This window comes from Coturnix japonica, chromosome 6 (assembly GCF_001577835.2).
Source record: "Coturnix japonica isolate 7356 chromosome 6, Coturnix japonica 2.1, whole genome shotgun sequence".
NCBI lineage: Eukaryota > Metazoa > Chordata > Aves > Galliformes > Phasianidae > Coturnix > Coturnix japonica.
In genome coordinates, this window is record NC_029521.1 from 10044757 (window position 1) to 10067775 (window position 23019).

Genomic DNA, 23019 nt, shown 5'->3' on the forward strand with positions numbered 1-23019 from the left:
TCTTACTATTTCTTATAAGTAGCTTATAATGATTTGGGACAAACAGCTTCACTTGTACATCTGCTTTACCAGAATAATAGTTTGTTACATCAAATAGGTAAGATATGGATACACATTTACATACAAGGATCTGTATATGTTCACAAACTGTTCACATCTTTTAAACTGTTGATTTTATTGAACTGTATTTCAGATATAAAGTCTCTTTGAGCACAGTAGATCTCTCCTGTAATCATCATCTACAATTACAACTTTTTTAAAATTGCATCTGTGCTGTTTTCTTGAGCTATGCAGTAATGTGTCTTCAAAATAACTGCGTATAATAACTGTTTTACATAGCACAGATGGGGACAGAACAAAACAGTAACATAAATGAGTTATGTTGGAACTAAGATCAGAATGCAGGTGCTCATACTTAGAGAAAGTGGACACAAATTTTAGCCTGAATGTATCAATACATAAAGTATGAAGCAACCACTACCTTTTAAGACATCCAATTCTTATTCTTAGCCAAACTCAAAAGATTGAAAAGGTTGAGGTAGTTCAGAGAAATCATTTGTGCCTTAGGATAGCTATGGATCATAGATGGTCAAGCTTGTCTCAAGTCTGCAACGTTCACAGAAGCAAATAAAGCAGACAATGGCTGTATCTGTTTAACAGTTAACACTGGCTGACACAACCAGGACTGAAGAGGAGATGGGCAGAGATGCCTGCAAACTGTTACAACTACAGATGCTTGAGCTTAGGAGCACTGGCTCTCAGCTGAGGCTGTAACAAACTCATAACCACGTGCACTGAGCACAGTAGGTTAAAGACACTGAAAGGGCTTGCAGACATTCTGTGAGTCTTTTTTGCTCAGTTAAATGTATGACGGGCAGTCTGTGACTACTTCAAAGTGTTTTGTTCTGTTTCTTCTGCAGTACGCTAGTGCTCTAGTCAAGACATACAGTTGAAAATATACTGAGATATTTCCCTTTTTCTTTAAGCAATTTCTCCAAACTTTCGTACTCACAGCTTCTTGGAAACATTATAGCTTTTTAAAAATCAGCCTTATTCTGAACTAGAATCCTTTCTACTTTCTTTTTTTTTGCCTTCATTTACCCCTGACATTGACCTTGGTGGATCCAATTGTCAAATGCTGCAGCCTCCAGAATTCTCATTCTCCTTTGCCATTAACTGTATCTCTATGTGACTCAAAGCACAATACTTAAGACAGTTATTTGGCAACCTTAAGCCACCAAGCACAGGTGGATATTGAGCATTTTAACATTTAAATATTTGATGTTTAGTAATTTGAGATTACAACAAGAAAATCATACAAAAGTAACTCCAGAATAGACTACCTATTCTTCTATCATGGGATGTTGCTATCTGCTCATTGTTTATACTGCATAATCTGGAGGAAAATCAACTCAGTTCAGCAGTTTCATGTAGATATCTGTCTTATCACTACAAATATTTGAGCTTCTTTTTAACTCTACATAGTACAATGATAGCCTGATGAGAGCTAGCGGATTATGCACTTCGTAAGAAAATCTCACATTAAATCTCCTGCTTTTGAATTTCTAAAAAATCCAGGGTGTTCCCCCAGTTCATGCAGTACTGAAGAATTCTCACTGGACTTTAGGTAAACGTAATGTATCTTATTTTTTAGCACTTCCTTTCTCTTCCTTCCAAATAAATTAGCTCTTCTTCATTACCTTCAGTATTACTGGAATTCAGCTAAATCACCTACAGCAGCATTTCATGTAGCATAGTTGCACTTACTTGCATACTGGACACCTCCAAGTTCCTCTTTCGCAGTTCAGTTGTAAGTAAGATTCCAGATCAAAGCACTATATATATAAAAAAAGAAGAGAGAAAAATCAAAGGAAAATACTGTACTGAGTCAGTCATACAAAAGTAAAGCTGTCATGAAGAAAATCCTACTAGAACTAACACCTAAACCAAGCAGATTACTTGTCTCTACATTCAACAGAAATAAACATATGTACTTAACTGTTTCTGTTGATAGACAAAAAGGAGATCTGTTAAGCTCTCTCTTACAATAACCAAGCGAAAGGTAATAATATATAGTGGAGGGAACACTGTGACATCATTGGCATCTACTCACTTGTACATGCTTGCAATCATGACCCCTTGCTGGGAGCTGAATCCTCCGGAATGTGATCGGACACTTCAGAGACACTTTAATAGCTGTTTGCTCTACTCCATCTTCCCCATTTAGTGTTGCATTGCCAGAGGAAGCTGCTACACTACTGAAATTCCTCTTTACTGTTTAGGAAGAAGGTATGCATGAGAAAATATGCAGGAAGAAAATATGCATGAGAAATGTATACTTTAAATCCTAATGTAGAAATCTGAAAGATGAACAATTCATCCTTTATACACACAAGTGTTTGTTGCACAATCTTATGCTGTACAAACAAGCCATCACACACATGCATATCAGCCATAGTCTCAAGTATAGCAAGTGCTGTCCTACAAAAGCACTTAGAGCAGCCCTAAATGAACAAGGGAGAAGAATCTTTCAATGCAACACCTTAGAATAAGAGAAAAACAAATATGGGGGGAAAAGCAGGTTATCCCAGGAGAGGTGAGAAATCATTAGGGACTAAGCTTGTGTTCATGGTATTTTGTTACCCCACCCAAACAGACTTTAAAATTTCAGTATCCCAAAATGCACATAATATTCTGGAAATTCTTAAGTGTAGTTTAAAGTTTTCAGTCAGCAAATCTGGTGTAGAAATAGTTAATCACAATTGAATGCAGGCACTTTAAGAAAGTCATCACCCACAGAAAAACAAAACTCACTCTTGGTGATACAATGTTCTGCTGGGAGGAGGCGTTTCTTTAGTAGACCTTGAAGTACAGAACGAACTGATGGCCGGTGTACTAACTGCAACACGAACAAGTGTGACTGAAAGAAAACACACTTTGTTACCACGAGAACTGAGCACACATGGTACATATGCTGCTGAACAGAGCTGCATTCTTCCCTTGGATGCAAAGCTTCAGGAGGCATCTAATGCATAAATATGAAAGCTGGTGCTGCTCTGCTGAGTGCACGCACTCCCATAGGGATATACTGAATGCTGTACAGTATTTTGTTCTGTTCCCCAGGAGCACAGCATACTCCTATACAATAACTTTTTCTTTTTTAAAAAGGAAAAAAAAGATGTTCTGCATTTTCTTCCTCTTTAATATTCAGAATTTGGAGGGCTGATATATTTTTCTCTGATACTTGGGTTCATTCCTAAGACCCTGGATTCTTTGACATAATCAAGACTATCTGCCTGTCATCACACTACGTTATAAGTTGCACTATTTGCCACTGATCTGTCTGCAACTCACTGAATCCTCCTTCCCAGAGTCATAAGAGCTTGCTGAGGATTTGCAGGATGCTGCCCCCGCTTTTAGCTAACAGATAAATGGTATTAGGCTCAGATACTTCAATGTGAAGTAAAGCAAAATGTGTCGATGGCTTCCCATTAAAATGCCTCACACTGTGACCTTGGGAGAGGTAGTAGCAGCTTGCTTTCTTGTCAGTAACAGCAGGGCAGTTAAAAGCTCAGACTGTAATGTGTACAACAGTCTGCATTAAAAATACAGTTCTTGTTTCCAAAAGCAACTGAACCATGGAAAATGAGAAAGGGGAAAGGTTTCATGGGATACAAATTTTTTCATCTAAAAACCATCACCAACAATGAGAGTGCTGAAGTTATCACGTCAAATCAACTGCAGTTTAATCCTCTAAGTAAATGAAATTAGTACTGGATAACAGTCCACATCTCAATAATCTACTTCCTTGAAATCCTTCAGCCACTTTGTAACTCAGGCACATGCAAAAGAGCTTGGAGAGCAAACTCCCTTCCTCCCCTAGGCCCCCAAGTCCTTTCAAACACACTGACGTTGCTACAGTCTGCAATAATTCTGCAGCTCAAAAAAATCAGCATTAGTACTCTGCCTGTGTCAACACCATTAAACAAGCACCTTACAAGAAAAATTCATGGGAGAAAAAAAAGAGAGGAAGGCTTTTTCAGCCAACACGACATTTGCAAACTGTACTAAACAGCAAAGTCAGCATCAGCAGCTGCAGCCGCAAGCTCAATGTACTTACACAACAACATGCTGTGACTGTAATTTGAATCGTGTTTCTTCCTGGCTGGCAGACATGCTTTAGGTGCAGAGGTTTATGAGATGTCTTGTTGTCACCACGTTCGATGGTAAGTGGGGTTGCATTAACGCTGACCTGGACTGAAGCTGGCCAGTTTGTGTTCATTTGTCTGTCTTCATGGTGATAGCACTTGAACTGTAATTCCAAGTCAGACCTGTACAACAACCAATAAATCTTCCTTTAACTTTTCTTGCACATTGCAGAGGGAGGTCTTTTTTGTTGCTAGGAGCATTTTTTCTTGACCAATCAGACTATTCTTCTAGAATTACTCCCAATAAAAGATATAACACACTTTTATCACAAAAGCCCTTAACGGAAGAAAGTCATGATGAATTAATGATGCAACCATACTACAGAGATGTTAATATTTTACACTTATAAAGGACTTTCCAAGGGAACATCTCAAACCGCTTTGCAAAAACAGACTGTGAAATTATCCTGCTAAAAAAGAAATGTTAACATCAGACAGGTTTTTTGTGTCTGAGTGAAAAGTAAAGAATAAGAAAGTCATACACTGCAGCAGGTTGTGTTGGAAGATTCCAGATCAGTGTTTGAATAAGGTTTTGAACAAGGGCTTGTCAGACATAGTACAGACATAGCTATTCCAGCCTTAGAACATGTAAATCAACTAAGAAAATGACCTCTGTTTCTCACTGCCTGTATGTCTGTGACTCCAAATTAACACAGCTGTGGATTAAATTTACCCAAGTTAGAACTTCTTTCAGAGTATGATTCCCTTCCTCCCTCTAATAATAAATACCACATGCTTTTCAACTCCCTAGAATTAGATTTATAACACCCCCCATAAAAGGGAGTGGCTAAAACTAAGTTAATGGAAATTAAATGGGTAGAGATTATGGCTTCTAAGTGTCACATGCAAATGTCAGTGTGTTAGAAAAGACCAATTTGAAGAGGAAATGTAAAAGAATGTGAGGAACTCAACTGAAATGCTGGAATTCTGCTGTTTGTGATAGCTAAAACATTCTGCCCAATGTTTATCTTTTAAGCTTGAAAACTCAGGTGCTCATTTCTTCATCTTGTCTGGAAGATGTGTTTGTAAGATCCATAAGGAACAGTTCATTCAGATCATCATCTTAACTGTCATTTTCCTTACCCAGAAATAGGGATTTGAATCCTGACTTAACACCATCTTCTCCATATTTCAAAACATCTAGATTTAGCATTGGATAAAAATGCTTTTTTTGGTTTGTTTTATTAAAGAAAAGCACAGAATACAAATTATGTCATCATAATGTATGCATTCAGCATAATCTTTCTATATCAAGTGTTCCTAGACTCTTTTTTTCTAGTATTTCACTGACAAGTTTTGAAATATCTCTGCAAGATCTACCGGAAATTCTCATCTCATGAGAACACACAGCAACCACTGAAACCCAGACGGGAGCAAGCCTCAGTGCCTCTAATATAAAACCCAAATGGATTACGTGCATTCCTGAGAACTCTGGTCAGGTTTGCTGAAAGTCTCAGGGTGAGAACAGAGATTAGGAGACCTTCGTGTTTTAGCACACAGCCCCACAGCAGGTCTCTGCTAATAACTAAGTAGCGCTAAGACTGAGCCAGCTTCAAGGCAACATTTTTCTTGCTTTCAATCTTCTGTTTCTCGTAACCATGAAAAGATCCCAATGGGGACAAAAACAGTTCGTTATGGGTGTACACGTGAGCTGTTCTGCTGAATATTTTAACTAGCAGAAAAATATTCAGAACTGGCTTGATTCCATCATCCTCTATAAAAACAAAATCCTTCCACACATGTGGCTAATTCATTTTTTTGGAATCCATCCAGCCCTGAGGTAAATTTGAAATGACTTTGTTACAGGACCATCCGTTCACCCCTCCACTGACAAGCTTTTCAAAACAGTAGACCTGAGCACAGTTTACCTATGAGTCTTCACTAAAACAAGTTTAAATAAAGGCTATGTGTTTGGTGAGCTAAGGAAGAAAGAAAGAACAGAAAGAAAGAGCAGATATTAAGAAACAGCGTCATGCCTCAGTGCAGCACTATAAATCTACTGAATGAGCCAGTACAATCCCCAGTAGTGATTACTTATTAATAAGAACTAGCAAATAACTGCCAAAACTCCCTCTGCTTCTAGTACTCCACGATAATGAAATTCAAGTAAGCAATAACTGACCTCAAAGTTAGGTGTTAATTATTGGATGTGGTCTGCCTGAAATCTCTCTCACTTCTAACCCCCATGCAACCTCAAGTTAGGGCAAACCACTCTTGTAGCCTATGTCCAGTCTCAGCTTTAGAGCCAGAGTCCATCCTGGGGGCAGAGAACCCAGCACATCTCTCTGCTACCCCTGAACACCTTGTGCTTTGTCCACACTGTAAAAACAGAAATCTCACATGAATTCCAGTAAATGGGAAAAAGGTCCTCAGGTGGAAAAAGCTGAAGCTACAAGTTATTAGTCCCATTTAGACCAGGGTGTCTTTGATCCAGGCTCAGAAGAAGCCGAAAGTGAGGATGGCGTAACAGAAAATGTGCTGAAGATGCAGTGTTTTACCACCTCAGCTGCTACACCTGTAAAAGGACATCTGTACAAGATAGTGAGAGGCTAACCAAGCACCACAGTGCTCAGAGACAGCTTCAAACAATGCAGTCAGAAAACAGAATAACACTGAAATACTTTCTGAGAAAAACAGGAGACGGAGTTATTTGGCAGGATATGAAAACATACATATAAAAAATGAAATAAGGCTCTGATTGTAAGCTGATCTAAACACCGAAAGCAACACATAAGCTGAAATCACTCATGCAAATCCAAATTAAATACAGTAAAGTACCACCTAGGAAAATTATTCTTTTGTACTGGAAAGTAGTATTTGGTGTAATTGAAAAACAGAAGACTTTGGGTATTGGATGCTATGTTACGTATTTCTGATCCATCCTTATTTGGGGATTCACAGAAGAGAGGGGATGTATGAAATCAGTTTCAAATATCTGGAGGATTTACGCACGTTTCTTTCCAACTGATGTGATCAGGCACCTAAAACTGGGTTCTTCTTTAGTGTGTCATTTTTCATTATCAGATATTCAGATTATCAGATATATGTCATTTACTTTCAGCAACACCTGTAACTAACATTTCACAAGCCATAGAGCACCTAGGGCTTCAGAGTCTGCTGCATCAAAGTCTGGACCGGTGTTGGTCATGCACATCTTGCACTCATTCTACCCAGAGCAGAAATGATGGAATGGTTACAGTGACTTTGCAGAGTGTGTCATCAGCAAGGGAATGCATCAGGAAGCATTTTAGAACACACTGCTTTTGGGAATCAACAGGTGAGACTATCTGGGAACACAAAGGGGACTTTTCCTAGCTAGGAATGGCCTGCCCATTCTCCATTGCAGGTGCAAGACTTCTTCATAGTAAGTCTCAGCTTACCTCCACATCAGCGTTTGATGAACAGTTGGCCGTAAGTGAAAGACATGGTTACTGACTGCCAGGTTGTGTTCCAGCCGGAAGGGCTCCAACACAACACCATCCCTCACGGGAAATGTCAGACGCAGCTCATCATTGTGGTTGGCTGGGATCGAAGAGGGAGAGAAAGCATGAACTTTCCCTTTAGCATCTGCAGTGCAATAATAATGTGTATATTTATACAGAACAATAACAAATGGTACAGCGATCTGCTTCTGGGTTGAACTTTGCAGATTCATACACACACAAAAGAAAGACACAAGTAGCTACAGGATCTAGTTAATGCAAGTGAAAAGACTCAAGTTGGTAACAATGAAAAACCCAACTCTTTTATTCTCCTTTTATTCTGGGCAACAATGTGACAAGAACTTGTGTTTTCTTTCTTTCTTTTTTTTTTTTTTTAATCACTGCAGAGGTACCCTGTCCAGCCTTACTCTGCTAGCAAAAAGACTGACAACTCTTGACTATGGCCAGCAGTGATGATGTTTAGTTATTTCTTCTGCTTTGAGCAGGGAGAAACATTACCCAATTAGTTTCAGCTGAACCTTTTCAGAAGACCAAACATACTAGCACACAATTGCTATTTGATCAGTAACACAAGATTTTATGGTAATTCACAGCTAAACTATGCAAGCCAAATCCCTTTAAATACTGTGGTTTTGCCCAAACGATACTGTAAGTCACTTTCTTCTACTTCATTTTTCAACTATACTGAATTCCAAAGACTGGCTGCAAAGTGCTAATGCAGCAGAAGTCCTTTTTAGGAAACAAAGATTCTCTCGATTCCCTAGTAAGTAATATCTCCTACTGTTCATCAGTCACTTCAAAACATCAAACAACTTGTGCTAGTATAGAGCCAGAGAGATCTTGTTATTCCTTCCATGTTCCCAGCCAAATGTAGCTGTGAGGTTGAGTGGCTTTGAAAGGAACATATATCAATTTTTGGCACTCTACTGAATATTCTTAAGCCTGCATGGATCACAATAGAGACAATGCTATAAATATTCACATCGTATGCCATTCTGCTGTTACGTTCAATGAATGGTTTTGCCCTTGAACAAAATATACCACAATAAAAGTTCATACAATCAACAAGCCTACTGAGCACACATAACACAACTCGAAATTAAATGTTTTATCATCAGGAAGTGTATCAAAGGAATACTTTGAAGGAATATTTAAAGAATACTTTAACTTTGAAGAACTTGGGATGGTCTATTTTAGGAGGGGACAGTAATCTTTCTTCTTCCTTTCTCCTTAATCTATTGAGCCTGCAGTGTGCAGCAGGGCCATGCCACCTATTGCAACTTAGCAATCTGAGCCTCTCCCAGAGCAGCACTCAATCCTGGTTTCCAGACTGAAACGTATGCGGCAGAGAATGTAGGGACAACAAATGGGGGGAGTATTTTGATTGCTACTCACTTGGAGGTGGTGGTAAAGCATTGATATTTGGCTTAATGTCAGGTGGGAATGGTGGTTTGACATCCTGGTTAGGTGACAGGTACGGAGGAATATTGCTCCCTGGAGTCATAGGTGGCGTGGGGTTTCCTGGAACAGGTGAATGAGGGTAATTTGCCACAGGTACAGGCCTTGATGGCTAGAAAATAAATAATATCACATTGTTATTGCAGTCTGAAAATAAGAATAATAAGCTTTGTGAACTGTACTGTTATCAAACATCAAGGACTATAAACAAAGTAGGAAGGCTCTTCTGTCTCCAGAAGGAAGAGAAACCACAGGATGTCCCATGAGGCCTTCAGGGAAGAAGCAGGCTAGAAGAAATAAGCAGGATCTGAAACCAGCAGGGCAGCCAGTTTCATTCAGGCAATGACCAGATCAAAGCAAGGCTGCTAAGATGCTTACTGCGTTCCATTGAATGCTCTCTTTCCACAACCAACTGCCCCAGTTTCTCCACACCACTCTGGCCCATCCAGAACTTTGCACCTCTTTGTATTCCTTCCAAAAAGGCCCCAGTGCTCTAAAGTCTACACAAAAAACAAAATCCAAGGACACAGACTTAAAATGTCTGTGACCCTTTCACTTCCATCTACCTTTTTTTTTTTTTTTTTTGGTACTCCTGTCCAATTCACCTACTCAGAATGAAGGCTCTGGGACTCAGGGGATCTGTTTTATTCTATGTACCTACAGCTTGACTCTGTTCTCTGCTGCTAAATGAGACTAGCTAAAAGAAAACAGATGGTTAATTATAAATAGTAGTTCTAGTATTAAAACACCATTGCTTTTGTTTCTATTTTGTTCAAATTTTGTTGCAATTAAGGGGAAGGGTAGAGGTAACAGAATAAACCAGTAAGAATACTGTGAAAGATGATGATACTAAACAAAACTGCAACTGCCTGGCACCCTCTTTTAACAGTGTACCATAAGCACACACACAGCAGAGCATCACAAGATGAACATCTTTACAAGCAGCCAAAATACAAGGACTGCAAATCAGATTCCACATCTACACACCATGATGCTAGAGTAAGGTACTCTGATGTACCTAAGAAAAGAGTTACATTTTGAGCCTTTACTTTTCCACCCTACATTTCTGTTTTGTTTTGTTTTGTTTGTTTTGGGTTTTTTTCTTTTTTTTTTTTTTTTTTCCTTTTCTATAAAACACACAATTCCTATCTCCACAGCCATTATAGTCCAGAGGTTTAGGATCCATCTATGGAACTTTTATTTTTCCCCTAGCCAGGGATAATCTCCCTTCTTGACAAGTTATTTTCTAACTGTTTCCAAGAACGGTCTATATTTGAATACAAAATGCATTTGAAAGACCACAAATCCCCCATCAGAACTATTCCCTAAAAAAAAACCAACCTTCAAACCCATCCAAAATAAACAAATGTAAAATACATATTTTAAATCTGTCACTTTAAAACTTCAAACGAATCTTCTGGTATTATTTGATCACAATTGACTGCACTGGAACTGCAGTAGTTGAGGATCTGTCACCTTGTGTTTTTCTGCAAAAGCTGCTACGATGCAACAGGATTTCCTGGGGCATGTTGCAGTGGAACAGCCTGGTTGTGTGTAGAACAGATGCTCTATAGAAAAGGGTTTGGGTTTTTGTGGTTTTTTTTTTTTTTTTTTGCTTCTTTTTCAGTGGTGTGTTTTCTGTGTGATTCACACAAGAAATTCCAATCCAAGACCAATATGCACCTTCTGCCTCCAAAATCAGAAAGCAACCTAGAGCTAATGTTTTAAGAGCAGATCAGACCATCCACAGTCCTCCCAGTTTTTATATTCACTGGAGTATCTGTGTGCAAGAGACAGCAAACTTCAGAAGGTGTTCAGTTAAACTCAACATGAATAATCAGAAGTGACTGGGATAATTTCATAAAAAAGGTTTTATACAACACGTAAGCAATTCTACTTCTTGCCCAAAACAAACAACACAGGGAAAAAAAATAACACACACAAAAAAAAACACACACAACAAACCAAAAAACCCAACAACAACAGAAAAAGCAGGGAGAAGTGGAAGAAAGCTATGCAAACTTCAGTACTAAAGATGAATTTACACCTGGAATGGCTTTTAATTTCAGTCTGGCTGAACCTTACAGTAACCACTGTCGGTATGAAACTGGGATGCTGCAATGTGGAACTTGTTTATCACAAATTTCCAAAGCTGTATTCCTGTAGTGTGTCATGAATAAGTGAAAATTCTACAGCTGTATCCCATTATGTACTTACATGTACTTACTTACAAGCTATATTTAAAGTGAAACCAAGAGTTTCTAACGAGCCTCAGTAGCATTCAGTTTTCTTTATTATTTGGTCTGAAGCTGCAATCCAAGTTGGCTGATAAACTTGTTCCTGTGATATCTAGAACATGACTATAAGCACTGTATATTTTTCTGTCTTTAATTATGTAAAAGCAGTAGCTAAGAGATCATAAATATGACTTCATCCATAAATGCCTACCAGAATGCAAAAACATAATCTAAAAATGCTTACCTTGTAATACTGCCCCATGTTGACTGTTGGAGGAGGGTACTGCCCTGTGCTCTGCTGGCTTGGCATCCTCTGTCCAGGATAGTTGGGAGATGTAAGGGGCCTTGGAGGGTTGGGAGTGGGATACTGACCAGGCTGGTTTGGAAACTGGCTATTTGGTCCGTACTGCTGGTTTCCATAATTTGGCTGTTTCACAACAGAGAAGAAAGAAAACAAAACAAAGATCTGTTTCTTGCAACTGTCCTGAATTGGTTGTTAGTATATATTAAGTGGTAGGATCAAAACAGAACAACATCAAATCTCCAGGTAAATATTCCTTTATTTTGCATCATTCATGCCTAAACCAGGGCCCTGATGGTTGGAAGTGAACATTCAGTCAAAAGAATGAAAGTTCAACAAGCTGAAGAGTAATAGGATCAACCAAGTACATTTTTCCCTGAATCTCAACACACACACACACACACACACACAACCCTTATGGTGTAGTTAAGTCCCAGCAATCTTCTGTCTATGCTACCTTTATGGTTCAAAAGGAAACGCTGGTTTCAAAAAGAAACCTAGAATTGTAAAAAATGTGAAATGTTCACAGTATCTCTGTTTTTGTAAGCACTACCAGCACCATCCTTGTGTTTCCTTTTCCAGATGGAGAATGGAAGTACAGAAAGAAAAAGTACCTTAAAAAGACAGTAATTCTGCAGTGCACAGAGAATTGCAGCTTGTGAGCAGTCCATGTCTTACTGCTTAACACAGCTGCTACCTTGGCCCTGTGTCGCACTGCTTAGCTGTACCTGAGCTAAATAAGAGTTGGTATTTGTCATAAACACCTTACTAACTCTAGGGAGTACTGTGCTAAATCTCTGGAATCAAAATAATGAAAACTGTAAATTCAAAGGTGATAAAGTGTCAATTTGATGATAAATTGATTAATAAGAAGTCTCCATAAACTAAGCTCTCAAAAACAAAAATACAAATAGTACCTACAAATTTTGCACACTGTCAGACCAGCAAGCATGCAACTGTTAGGCTCTGGTCAGTATTAACTTCATGGGAACACGATCATATTCAGTTATAACTACAAACTTGCTTCTGAAGTAGAAAAACAGAAGCTACAGCTTTCCCTAAAAGATGAAATCTGAAGATAAGTATTTTTTATTTTTATAATTTTAGAGGAAGTGGTAGCATTTACAGGGTGAAAGATCTTCCCAGAGAAACAATTCCCTCCCTCCCCCCTGGCCTTTTTTATTCCATATTTTCTTTTTTTTAAAAGTTTGTAGATCAGGAAAAAACTAATCTTGAATACATAAATGTAGCTCTAGACATAATGCTTGCTATATTTTGTGCATGTCATGGTACTCTTTGCTGTATGTTTTCTATAAACTCTTACTACTGTTATTACATTTGGGGAAAAATAATAATATTCAAAGCTTTACAGATGAGTTATAGCTATTACTCTATTCTCAGTTTAATACATAATTTCACCAGGAAATTATATCTGAAGCCAGTAACTAGTGACAAGATTTATAAAGACATTTAGGCGCATACAGATACTGAGAGGTAATGGATGGAATTCTCAAAAGCACCTACTGCCTAACTCACATCAGTTTTAATAGTAAAGTGCCTTTGTGCATTTTAAAATCCGAAAGCTCATCTGCCTGTGCCTTTAGTTTAATTTCTGTATCATTTTGACCCTAATTATACTGCCCAAAGTCACAACACAAGTCAGTGGCAAAGTAATTTTGTATCTGAAGCCACTCAGATCTCACATAACAGCATGAGAACTTAGAAACTCTACACTCCAAATAAATTTATATTAGGTAAGTGCTGACACAGAGGGACATGAGCTCAGCATGATTTATATTCGTCTAAGCACCCACGAAAATCAGGCCTCGAGAAGTTTGGAAAGCAGTTGTTCTTAATAATGTTATTACTATTGCTGTTTATACAGTGTATGCCCTGTACCTCCTTACAACAATAAAACCATTCAAGAAAATGCAGACCACATACATACTGGGCTCAAATGAAGTATTTCTCCTTCAACATCTCTTTGAATTTGTCAAGTGAAATAAACCCACTCTTATGAAGGAAGTCTGCTTAAGGTCTATGACTCCACCACCTAGCATATGAACCTCAAAAGTGTTATTTTGAGGTCTCAGCAGGTTTGGGCCCTTTCTTGAACTTAACAACTGTAATTTTGACTAATGTATCAAGGACTGATCTGAGCACTTTGGAAGCTGAAAATCAAGAGCTGCTGTCACTCATACTTTACAAGCAGTATTCCTATCAAGTTTGGAACAATGATATAGCTATTGTAGAGAGATGTCTATCACACATTATCCAGCATATAGCAACCCTCAGCCAACATAGTGCTTTATACTACATAAAATAAGCTAGAGAACTTCCTACCTCTCCTGGGTACGGTCTCTTTATGCCCTGTATAGGCAAAGACTGAGGCCGTGGGCCTGGGTAGGCTTGCTGAGGCATCCTCTGCCCATGGGTGCTGAAGGGACTCATTCCAGGAGGCCTAGGTTGATTCATGCCCATGGGTGGCCCACTCATGCTGGAAGGTGTCATTCCTGCTCCCATGCTTGCTGGGTTCATGTTGCCTGGCATTGAAGCAGGGCCACGAGGACCAGGCTGGTTCATGAACTGGTTGTTGTAAGCCTGAGTTGGACCCATCTGGAAAGAGGAACAAACCTTCAACGGAAGAAGAAGAAAAAAAAAAAAGAATAAAATGCGACATGCATTTAAAATGGGAGGAGGGGGCTGAACATGCTTTTGGGGAAAGGGAGAGGGAAGAAGGGATGTGTTATGTCGCATTTTCCTTCAACATTCTCCAGCTTTAGATGGTTGGTGATGTTATTTATAATAAAAACTTACTTAGAATCATAAAAGGCATAAGAGAGACAGACAGGCACATCTACAATGAGCAATGAGCAGTTTAAAAATGCTAGTCTATAATGGTTAGGCTACAAAGCTCACTGCATACACTGTGCTACAATTTCTACGATGCTATTCTTCATTACATCATCTGGCATACGGGCCCATACACTTTAAAACTCTGAGTGGTTTGCAAAAGAGAAAACTTTAAGCAATCGAACCCTTGTTTGTTTTCAGAAAAAAAAAATATTACAGCAAATCATGACGTGCTGGAGGCTATGGATCACCAGGAATGCATGTCTCACATAGCTGTTCAGGCAGACAGAATTATTAAAAAGCAAGTCTCTTTTCTATTGTTGTTTCCTTGTCTGAAGGGAGAAAACAAACTGACTGCAGTCAGCAAAATAAGCAATTACTCAAGCAGTACAAAATCTGTTCTGAGATTCTGAAACATTTCAGCAGGTACTCAGGTTTAGAGGTTCACAGGACTAGCAAAGGCAGCAATAACACATTCCATTAGATGTACCCATAACTTCAGGTAATCTTTCTTTGATTGTTTTAAGGGACAATCTATGATCACAAAAGACAGACTTACTGGGGAAAAATAGGGCATTTCAACTCATAACAACATATATACATTCCACCAGTTTCTCATAAGCATTCATAACCATGCTCATGCAAAAATATAGGTTGGCACCCTAAATAAATAGAGGGAAGGCAGCCCAATTCCCTGTAATGGTCCAAATCAGGCAGGTATGAAGTCATAAGGGCTACATTCTTACCGGTCCATACTGGTTCATGTCCTTATTCTGTGTTTCCTGAAGGGCTGCCACAGTGGCTGTAGCCGTAGCTGTTGCTGTAGCAGCTGCAGCTGCAACTGCAGCGGCGGCGGCGGCAGCTGCTGGCTGGGTGAAATCAGCTGGTGGCCTGGTGTGAGGTGGGATGCCCATTCCTGCGGGAGTATTGGGACCTCCAGGGTAACTGACCAGGAAAAAAAGATAGAAAGAAACAACTAAGACACGTCTGGTTTTGTTCTGAACTTCAGTGTTCCACATCCCGAAGAACTGTTTCAAAACCATGTTACCAATTCCCGGTGAGAGCCAGCAGGAGGAGGAATTCAGTGTATAAATGAGATACAAGAACTGCTCATGTGCCACCAGGACTGCAAGGCATTTCCCCCCTCCCCCCTGGGTTGTTTGCTGGGGGACACTAAACTGCTTTGCAGCAGCTCTGCAACTCACTGGGAAATTGAGCTGAAATAAAAAAAGTCAATGCATGCTCCATTTCCCAATAATTTAGGGGCAGACTGCATAGCAGCATGAACAGACAGCTGCATCCACAGAAGCACATTCACCTACCTCGATGGCAAACTATGCCAAGTGCAAAAACACTCCTCTCTCTACCTGAGCAAAGCAGCCAGGAGAGACCCACTGTAATCAGCTCTTCCAGATCTCACAAAATGAATTTTGCAGTTACTAGCCAGGTATTCTATTGATCATAATATAAATGAAACTAAATCCTGCCTTTTCGACTCCAAGACTTCAAGTATCCCAATAAATATGGGTCAGTACTACTGTGCTCATTTTAGAGATGTTAATATAGAGGTACAGAAACTTCGTGTTCAAGGTCATTCAGTAGATCAGGGGCAGAGACGAGAGATAAAGACATCCAAGTTCTAAGCTTATATGCTTCACACTAGACTGATTATGTTAACAGCCTTTCCAGCAGCCTTTGCTGAGGGGCCATAAATAGTGGTTTCTGTTAAGTGGACTTACTACTCTTCTTTACAAAGGACAGACACAGAAAGTCAAAATTTAACAAAGCCCAGGCTATCACTTTTGGCCTGTTTTGCAAATGCATTATTTACTTCTCCAAATCAAATACACATTTAGATAACATCTCTTAACAAAATCTACACCCTTCCATTTATTTATATACTTATTTTTTCCAGAATACCTGCTGCAGTGCAAGTCTTTGGGCAGAAATACCCCATCCATAAGAATCTACTGTTGCCCAAAGCTCAAGCTTATTCCTCCATACAAGCACATAAATTATGTCATCAATATCTTTCACAACCTGGCCTTATTAAATGTTAATCATTCCTAAGCCTGTGGTCTATTAAACAATTTCTCTTAATTAAAACTTTATTTGGGGGGTTTATTAGAACTAATTGACTGACCTAAGCTATTTCCATTTACTGTGATGAATTCTGTAGCAGTTTGGGTAGCTGATTTCTGACTCTGTAAAAGCAGTATTCACTTTAGTTAACCAGCATAAAATGGCTACTGAGATTTAACGCAACTAAAACGAGTGTGTGACACTTCCATCACATCACTAAAACAAGTTCCATGAACTATTTACATCCCTTTTCCGCCTTACACAGGTAAACCTTACCTCCCACCAAAGCCTCCACTTCCAGGATAGTTGGGTCGCCCATACATGCCCTGCTGTATATACGGCTGAGTGGAGCCTGCCTTGGCTGAAAACTGTTGCTGCTGTCCAGCAAACTGAGGGGAGTTGATTCCAGGGTTGCTGGTAGTCATCCCAGAAGCCATGGGATTTCCTCCTGGGTTCATAGGGTTGTTAGCATTTGCCATTGGATTTCCCAGCACCTGTGAGTAAAAAAAATGAGAATAAGGGGATGTTCTTTGAACTACATCAAGCAAATAGTGTTGATTTGCTGGAATCAACGAATTACAATATAACCATCTTGTACTCTGGACTCTAACGAGCATACACCTTGTTGAAGCCTAGGAGCACTGGCTTCTGATGATGCCTCCTTTACCCATTTCCAAACTATCAAGAGTCTCTGATATCTAATTTTCCTTCTCAGGGGGGTAGTTTGGATTCCACTTATTTAACAAGAGCGCTTACTAAAAGGTTTCAATAAATACCTGCTAGAGCCGCATTCTTTAGGAGACACTGATCCAATTAAGAGAAAGCACATTCTTTATTTTCAAGTTTATTTTGTTTATGTAGGATTTCAAAGTGACTTACAAGTATCTAGCCCCACAGACATACTGCAAAGGACGTTACAGATACAAAAACTGTTAGAAGTATGTATTTCTACTGCTTAGCTTGTTTTGTAAAATTTTGTTTGCTTGCTTGAATTATTGTTTTTTTCAATTGAATTGAAGATGATATGACTTTCTGTGAGATGTAAGCATGATGGTCCAGGGATTACCTGCATAGAAATCTGCCTGCTGTTCAGGAAAAAATTTAGAAGTTACAGTTCTTGCAAAAGACCAAACCATAAAGTGGTGTTGAGTTCATTCAGTTTTGAGATTTGTGATATGAAATCTGTGAGTCCAGCTCATTCCCTCAGGGAGCACAAAGACTTATGGGAAACCTTTCCATTTGTCTCAATCTGCTCTGAACAGCTACAGCCAAACCTCACATTTCAGAGTTTCACCCTTTCCTTGCAGTAATTCTGAAGAAGCATTTTCCTCCTTTCACCAAAGCACTTGTTTTCCTTTACTGCACATTCCTCTGAAGTACCATGAAGAGCTTAAATAATATAACAGTGTTCTTAAGATAGAACAAAACACTGAATCATTTTTTCTTTTTCCATCTTAAGCGTGAAACATTTCTGCAATGGACTACCTTCCCATCTTCTGGCCAATGCTATTACATTTATATTTACTCAGCTGTTCCTCTCCCAGATGGGATACCTTGGCTTTAAAAAGAAATCAACATTAATAAATGAGGTCTGGTGTTACCTATCTGTATTTTTTGAAGGAAGACTGTGCCACAGTGTTGATGTAACTGCTGTCTGACTATCCATACGACTTTGCTCCTGAATGATTTCTTTTTTTAAATGACTCAATTCACATTTTTGTTTCAATTTTTGTTTCTGTTTTTCTAACCAAACTTTTAGAACACAAATAGAGAAATTTGGTAAGGGATCAAATATTATTTAATTTGAGAAACATGGAAAAAACAGGTTGGATTTACACACCACTTGTGCCCAAAAAACATGGCAATGTGTTTAAGGCAATTCATCCACAGTGTAAAAAAAGGCTATGTTGACTATGAGTATGACTTGTGTCACAGTCCTTGGAAACCATGCTACCAGAGATAACCAGTATTCTTTTCATTAAAGCTGCTTCTTTCATATAGCATAATTTTGCATTGCATTATCTTCTCTAACACATTGGAGAAGAAAAAGAGAAGTAAAGATGGAGAGAACAGAATGAAAACCAAATAAATGTCTCTCGCCTGGAAGCCTGGAGATCCTGATTTTGCTGCAAGGCATACTGAAATACATTAGCGAAGTAAGGCAGTACCAACAGAGAGGTTGAAGAGAGTTAACCTAGAGTTGGTAGTAATTCAGCATGGAGGTACGGATTGCAAACAGATCTCAGAAGCCCACTAGTATGCCACAGTCCCAGGTAAAACCAGCAAAAGTTGCCATTTTGAGAATCTAGATAGAAATACTGTTTTTAATTAAAAAAACCTCTCAAACTAGAATTCCTAGGAGGTTTATAATCACACCAAAGCTATGTCTGTAGTGCTTAAATATGTGCTATACCCTATCCTGACATTTGCATGCAGCTAAGTGGATCGCTGATTGAAGCTCTCAGTCACCTCCTTTCTGATGCTTCCAAAAAGAACATAACTGGAAAAAAAGAAAAAAAAAAAAAAAAAAAAAGAAAAAGAAAAGCAGTAAAGCAGTATGCACAACAAAGAGAACACAGACATGTTAATGATCATAAGAGAATTTTCACAAAGGCTTTTCATTTTGCAAGCATTAATCAAAACACAAATCTAGCAGGGAAGCAACATAAAAGTAAAGCTTACCTGGCTTTGTGAGGTATTAGTCACACCCCATACCGTGGTGACCACTGATAAGGAACCTGGAGGCTGGTTGGTATTTTGCTGCCAGGGAACAGAGTCGTAAGGGAAAGACCCATCACTGTGAAAACAAACGTTTAGGAGAATGAGATTCTGGAAGGTTAAATGGTGGCAAATTGCTGGTGGGAACACAGGATTAACACTTCACATTACCTTAACTCCCCACTCCTTTTCCCATTCTTAGCTTAGCACTCCCAGAGGCATAAAGTTTCTTCTTCAATAGCAATGTGATCTCACCAAAACCACACAGAACTAATGAATTCCTTGATTATATCAAAATACAGGCCTTTTACCATAAAGGTCTGCTACTAGTGAAAGTAAAAATAAAGTCAAGGGCAGATTTTCAAAAGGGGACACTAAGCCAGTTGCTCAGAAGCACTCATTTTTTTTTGCAATCCATCTCAAGCTCTTCAACAATCACTGCTTCAGCTGCCTCATAACAATTCAATTAGATTTTGAGACTAGACTGCAGCTCAACTGTCTGCACTGGGTCCCCAAATGGCCAGAAGAGCCTTTAAAGGAATAGCAGTTCAACATCATTCTGAAAAGTAAATTGAAATTCAGATAGTGTTCTCCCACACGACGGATAAGCTGCATGCCAAAAACAGTATTAGCTAATCAGCATGCTAGAAAATCAACTGCAGATATACAACACATCTTTCAGATAAATATGTGGATGAGAAGACTGGGTTTTTCCATTAGCTTTGTCACAATTTGTAAGCTGTTTCTTACAGTTCTTTTCACAGAAAAACTTTAATGGTTGCAAGATCAACACATGATATGTACACCCCATGTAATTAATGACATATGTTAAATTCTGTGAAAGTAACTATTAATCCTATCACCATAAAATACATCCCCATTTGAAATTTCCTTGTTCTCACACCATTAACTTGTAAATTAGATTTCTATTTGCATATATGTATACAAATACACACATGATCTTTCCTCACCTAGATATAAACCATTCAATAAGCATACAAATTGCTCCTTCATTAACAAAAGACCTTTACCTGTATTTTTTATCAGGAATAGCATTTTTGCTTGTATAGCCAGCTATCGCTAGAAATCTTCATGGAGCTATCATGCCAAAAGAATCTATACAGGCTCTCCTAGGAATGTATGGGAGTGCTTCAAAGCCTAAGCTATGGGGACTTCGGAGGTAACTCGAGCAAAACCTGGCAAGGCAACTGAGCTGCCTGTGTCCCAGTGAGTGCTCTGGGGCAGACCAGGGAGGTGAATCTCCTGTGTTATCGAACAGCATACAGGCTTGAGCCACTTCTCCCTTTTTTTCCATGAGCCAAAATGAAGGGCTACATCTGTGTTTACTCTTCATCTAGCTCATAAAGTCTATCATAAATCATTTAAGAATAGGAATTACATTGCACAAAGAAGCGTGCGCACATGTGATAAAAACTGCCCATGTCCAAAGTGACCAATAATCTTGGTAATACCAATAGCAGCTAAGCTGAAATGAAGTAGTGAGTACATTTTACAAACAACTGGTGAATTTCAAACAAATTCCATATAGCTGCATCAACACAACAGCACCGTATTAGAACATAATGATGAATTTAAACTGACCCGTTTGTTTCAAAATACCCAAATTGAATTAAGTAATAATAGAATAAAATAAAACAAAATGAATTTAATTAGGGAAAAAAATAATTTCCCCTAACAAATAATTAGAGAAAATTAATGGAAAACATTAATTCTATATGAGATGCTTGACAGGTAATGTTTATCTTGACAGCATGCATGTAAAATGAAGTGTGAATAAGGGCATGTTTAATGCCTTGCAATCAGTGAGTCCTCTTAGCCCATTTTTCTTTCAAATATTTTCTCTTACAAGGTTGAAAATCTTCCTGAACTCCCTCAAAGTCTCAGACAATGGTTTTGGTGACTAATATTTGCAATTGACGCAACATTTGAGCGAGTCCCCTCCGTCAGCATGGAAATGAATGATGACTAACCCACAATCTGTAACTACTACAAAGCCCTCCTCTTTTTTCCTGCTCTGAATGATGCCTCCTACTTTGCTTCCTCCTCTGATGGTTTTTGATGATGTCTGTTCCGCGACCTTCTACTATATTTATGGCATGTATGGATACCTGTAAAGTTCAATGACTACAAAGATCTTGCTATGACATAAACAGTTACAGGACTCACTGCAGCCATTCCTGTATACTACCTAATGCTGTGCTGCCAACAGGTAACAAAACCTGAGGGACAAAGAAAATACCCTGTAAGTGCAGGAGTAAATAAGAAGGGCAATGACAGACAGGGATCAAACCACACAGTTGCTGAAGGCTCTTCTAATGCAAATAAGCAAGTGTGGCTGGTGCACATGCTCAAGCTTTGAGCTAGTGATGCCATAGCTTATGATAAGAAGTTGTATCCATTTCTTCACTTTATTTGCCACAAAAGTATGTTTCTCTTTCCTATTCTCCTTTACAGTACACAGAAAAGGATTAATCTATTATTCATCCAAATGTAGAGTCAGAGCATTTGTTAGTCGAGGGTTGAGCTACATTCTCGCAGATTATGCAATCACTTCATGTAATTATAAAGAAGAGTATCACTCAATTTTTACCACACTACGGTAAAGTGTCACCTCGAGAAGCCATATTGTTGACATATGATGAAAGCTGCCAGCATAGGAAACCCAGCATGACACATGACAGCCAGAATAAAAGACCATACATAGATTTGTTTAGAAACATGCACTGAACACATCAAACCACATGACCACATGACTCCCAACTGTCCAACACAGAACTTAGCTCAGAAATTACAGCATCTCTGAAATAGTGGCAGGTGTGCTTCATAGAACAACAACTTACACACCTAATGTGCACTTACCAAGCTAGACATCACTTCACACAAGTTTTCCTTCAGCTACTGCAATGAGGAATGTTTGGCATTCTCCCAGTTTGTACTCCTGACACAACACTCTGGCTATCACCCCCTACATATGCATTTATGTCTGATTTTGCTACACTGGACACAACATTCATTGCACCTCTACTGTGTGAATGTCTCTCTGGCTTAAAACAGTAAGACATGCGAAAATATGCAGCATTTAGCTACAGGATAACTTGCCCTTCCACTTCTTCACTCCTTTAACTTCCATTTCTGTCCTTAGACAACCCAAAGGAATACTCCCACTATCATAGGCAAATCCATGTAAAAATTATATTGAGATGTGACCAATTCTCATTTGCAAAAGAGCAGTCACTTCTGCTGTTACTATACAGGGCTGCATATTTCTGACATCTCTTTCTCAAGGCTTGAAAATGGCAGCCGGTAGGCAAAGAAGCTTCAAGGTCACCAGGCCAAGTGAAGTGCTGCCTGCAATGTTGTCCCTGTCGAAAGGCACAAGGGTAATTAAGTCTCTCACTACACCCTGGAGGGCAGTGAGTCAGTTTAGGCTCAGCTGGAGTCCACTAAAAGAGTACGGACTGAATTTATAACACTCTTAATGAACCTATGCATGCTACTGGTCAGCATGAAAGGCCAAACAGCGGAGGAAGCCATAGAGCAAAGAGGAGGAGATGAAGTTAAATGCTTCTTCAATGATGACGTAGTGAAACTGTGACCAAGGTGTAAGGAGAAAAGCTTTCTTAGCTACTGGCAAACCTACTGAAGCCACTGGTAATATAGCACAAATGCCAGAGAGGTACACCGGCACATCTCTAAAT

The 23019-nt window shown here is 39.0% G+C and overlaps 1 protein-coding gene across 11 annotated transcripts in view; it reads right to left on the reverse strand.

Moving 5' to 3' along the window:
* The window catches only part of ZMIZ1 (zinc finger MIZ-type containing 1), a 319493-nt gene that overhangs the window by 17392 nt on the left and 279082 nt on the right, over window positions 1-23019 (reverse strand). For 8 of the 11 annotated variants that reach the window (XM_015866343.2, XM_015866340.2, XM_015866336.2 and 5 more), the window contains 11 exons: window positions 19265-19379; window positions 16859-17076; window positions 15247-15445; window positions 13991-14281; window positions 11591-11773; window positions 9047-9221; window positions 7589-7775; window positions 4121-4331; window positions 2815-2920; window positions 2114-2274; window positions 1768-1835 (listed from right to left, as the gene is read on the reverse strand). In XM_015866343.2, the coding sequence (XP_015721829.1) occupies window positions 1768-1835; window positions 2114-2274; window positions 2815-2920; window positions 4121-4331; window positions 7589-7775; window positions 9047-9221; window positions 11591-11773; window positions 13991-14281; window positions 15247-15445; window positions 16859-17076; window positions 19265-19379 (1914 nt within the window). The remainder of the gene's footprint in view (window positions 1-1767; window positions 1836-2113; window positions 2275-2814; window positions 2921-4120; window positions 4332-7588; window positions 7776-9046; window positions 9222-11590; window positions 11774-13990; window positions 14282-15246; window positions 15446-16858; window positions 17077-19264; window positions 19380-23019) is intronic. The other 3 variants (XM_015866349.2, XM_015866341.2, XM_015866342.2) reach the window with 3 other exon arrangements.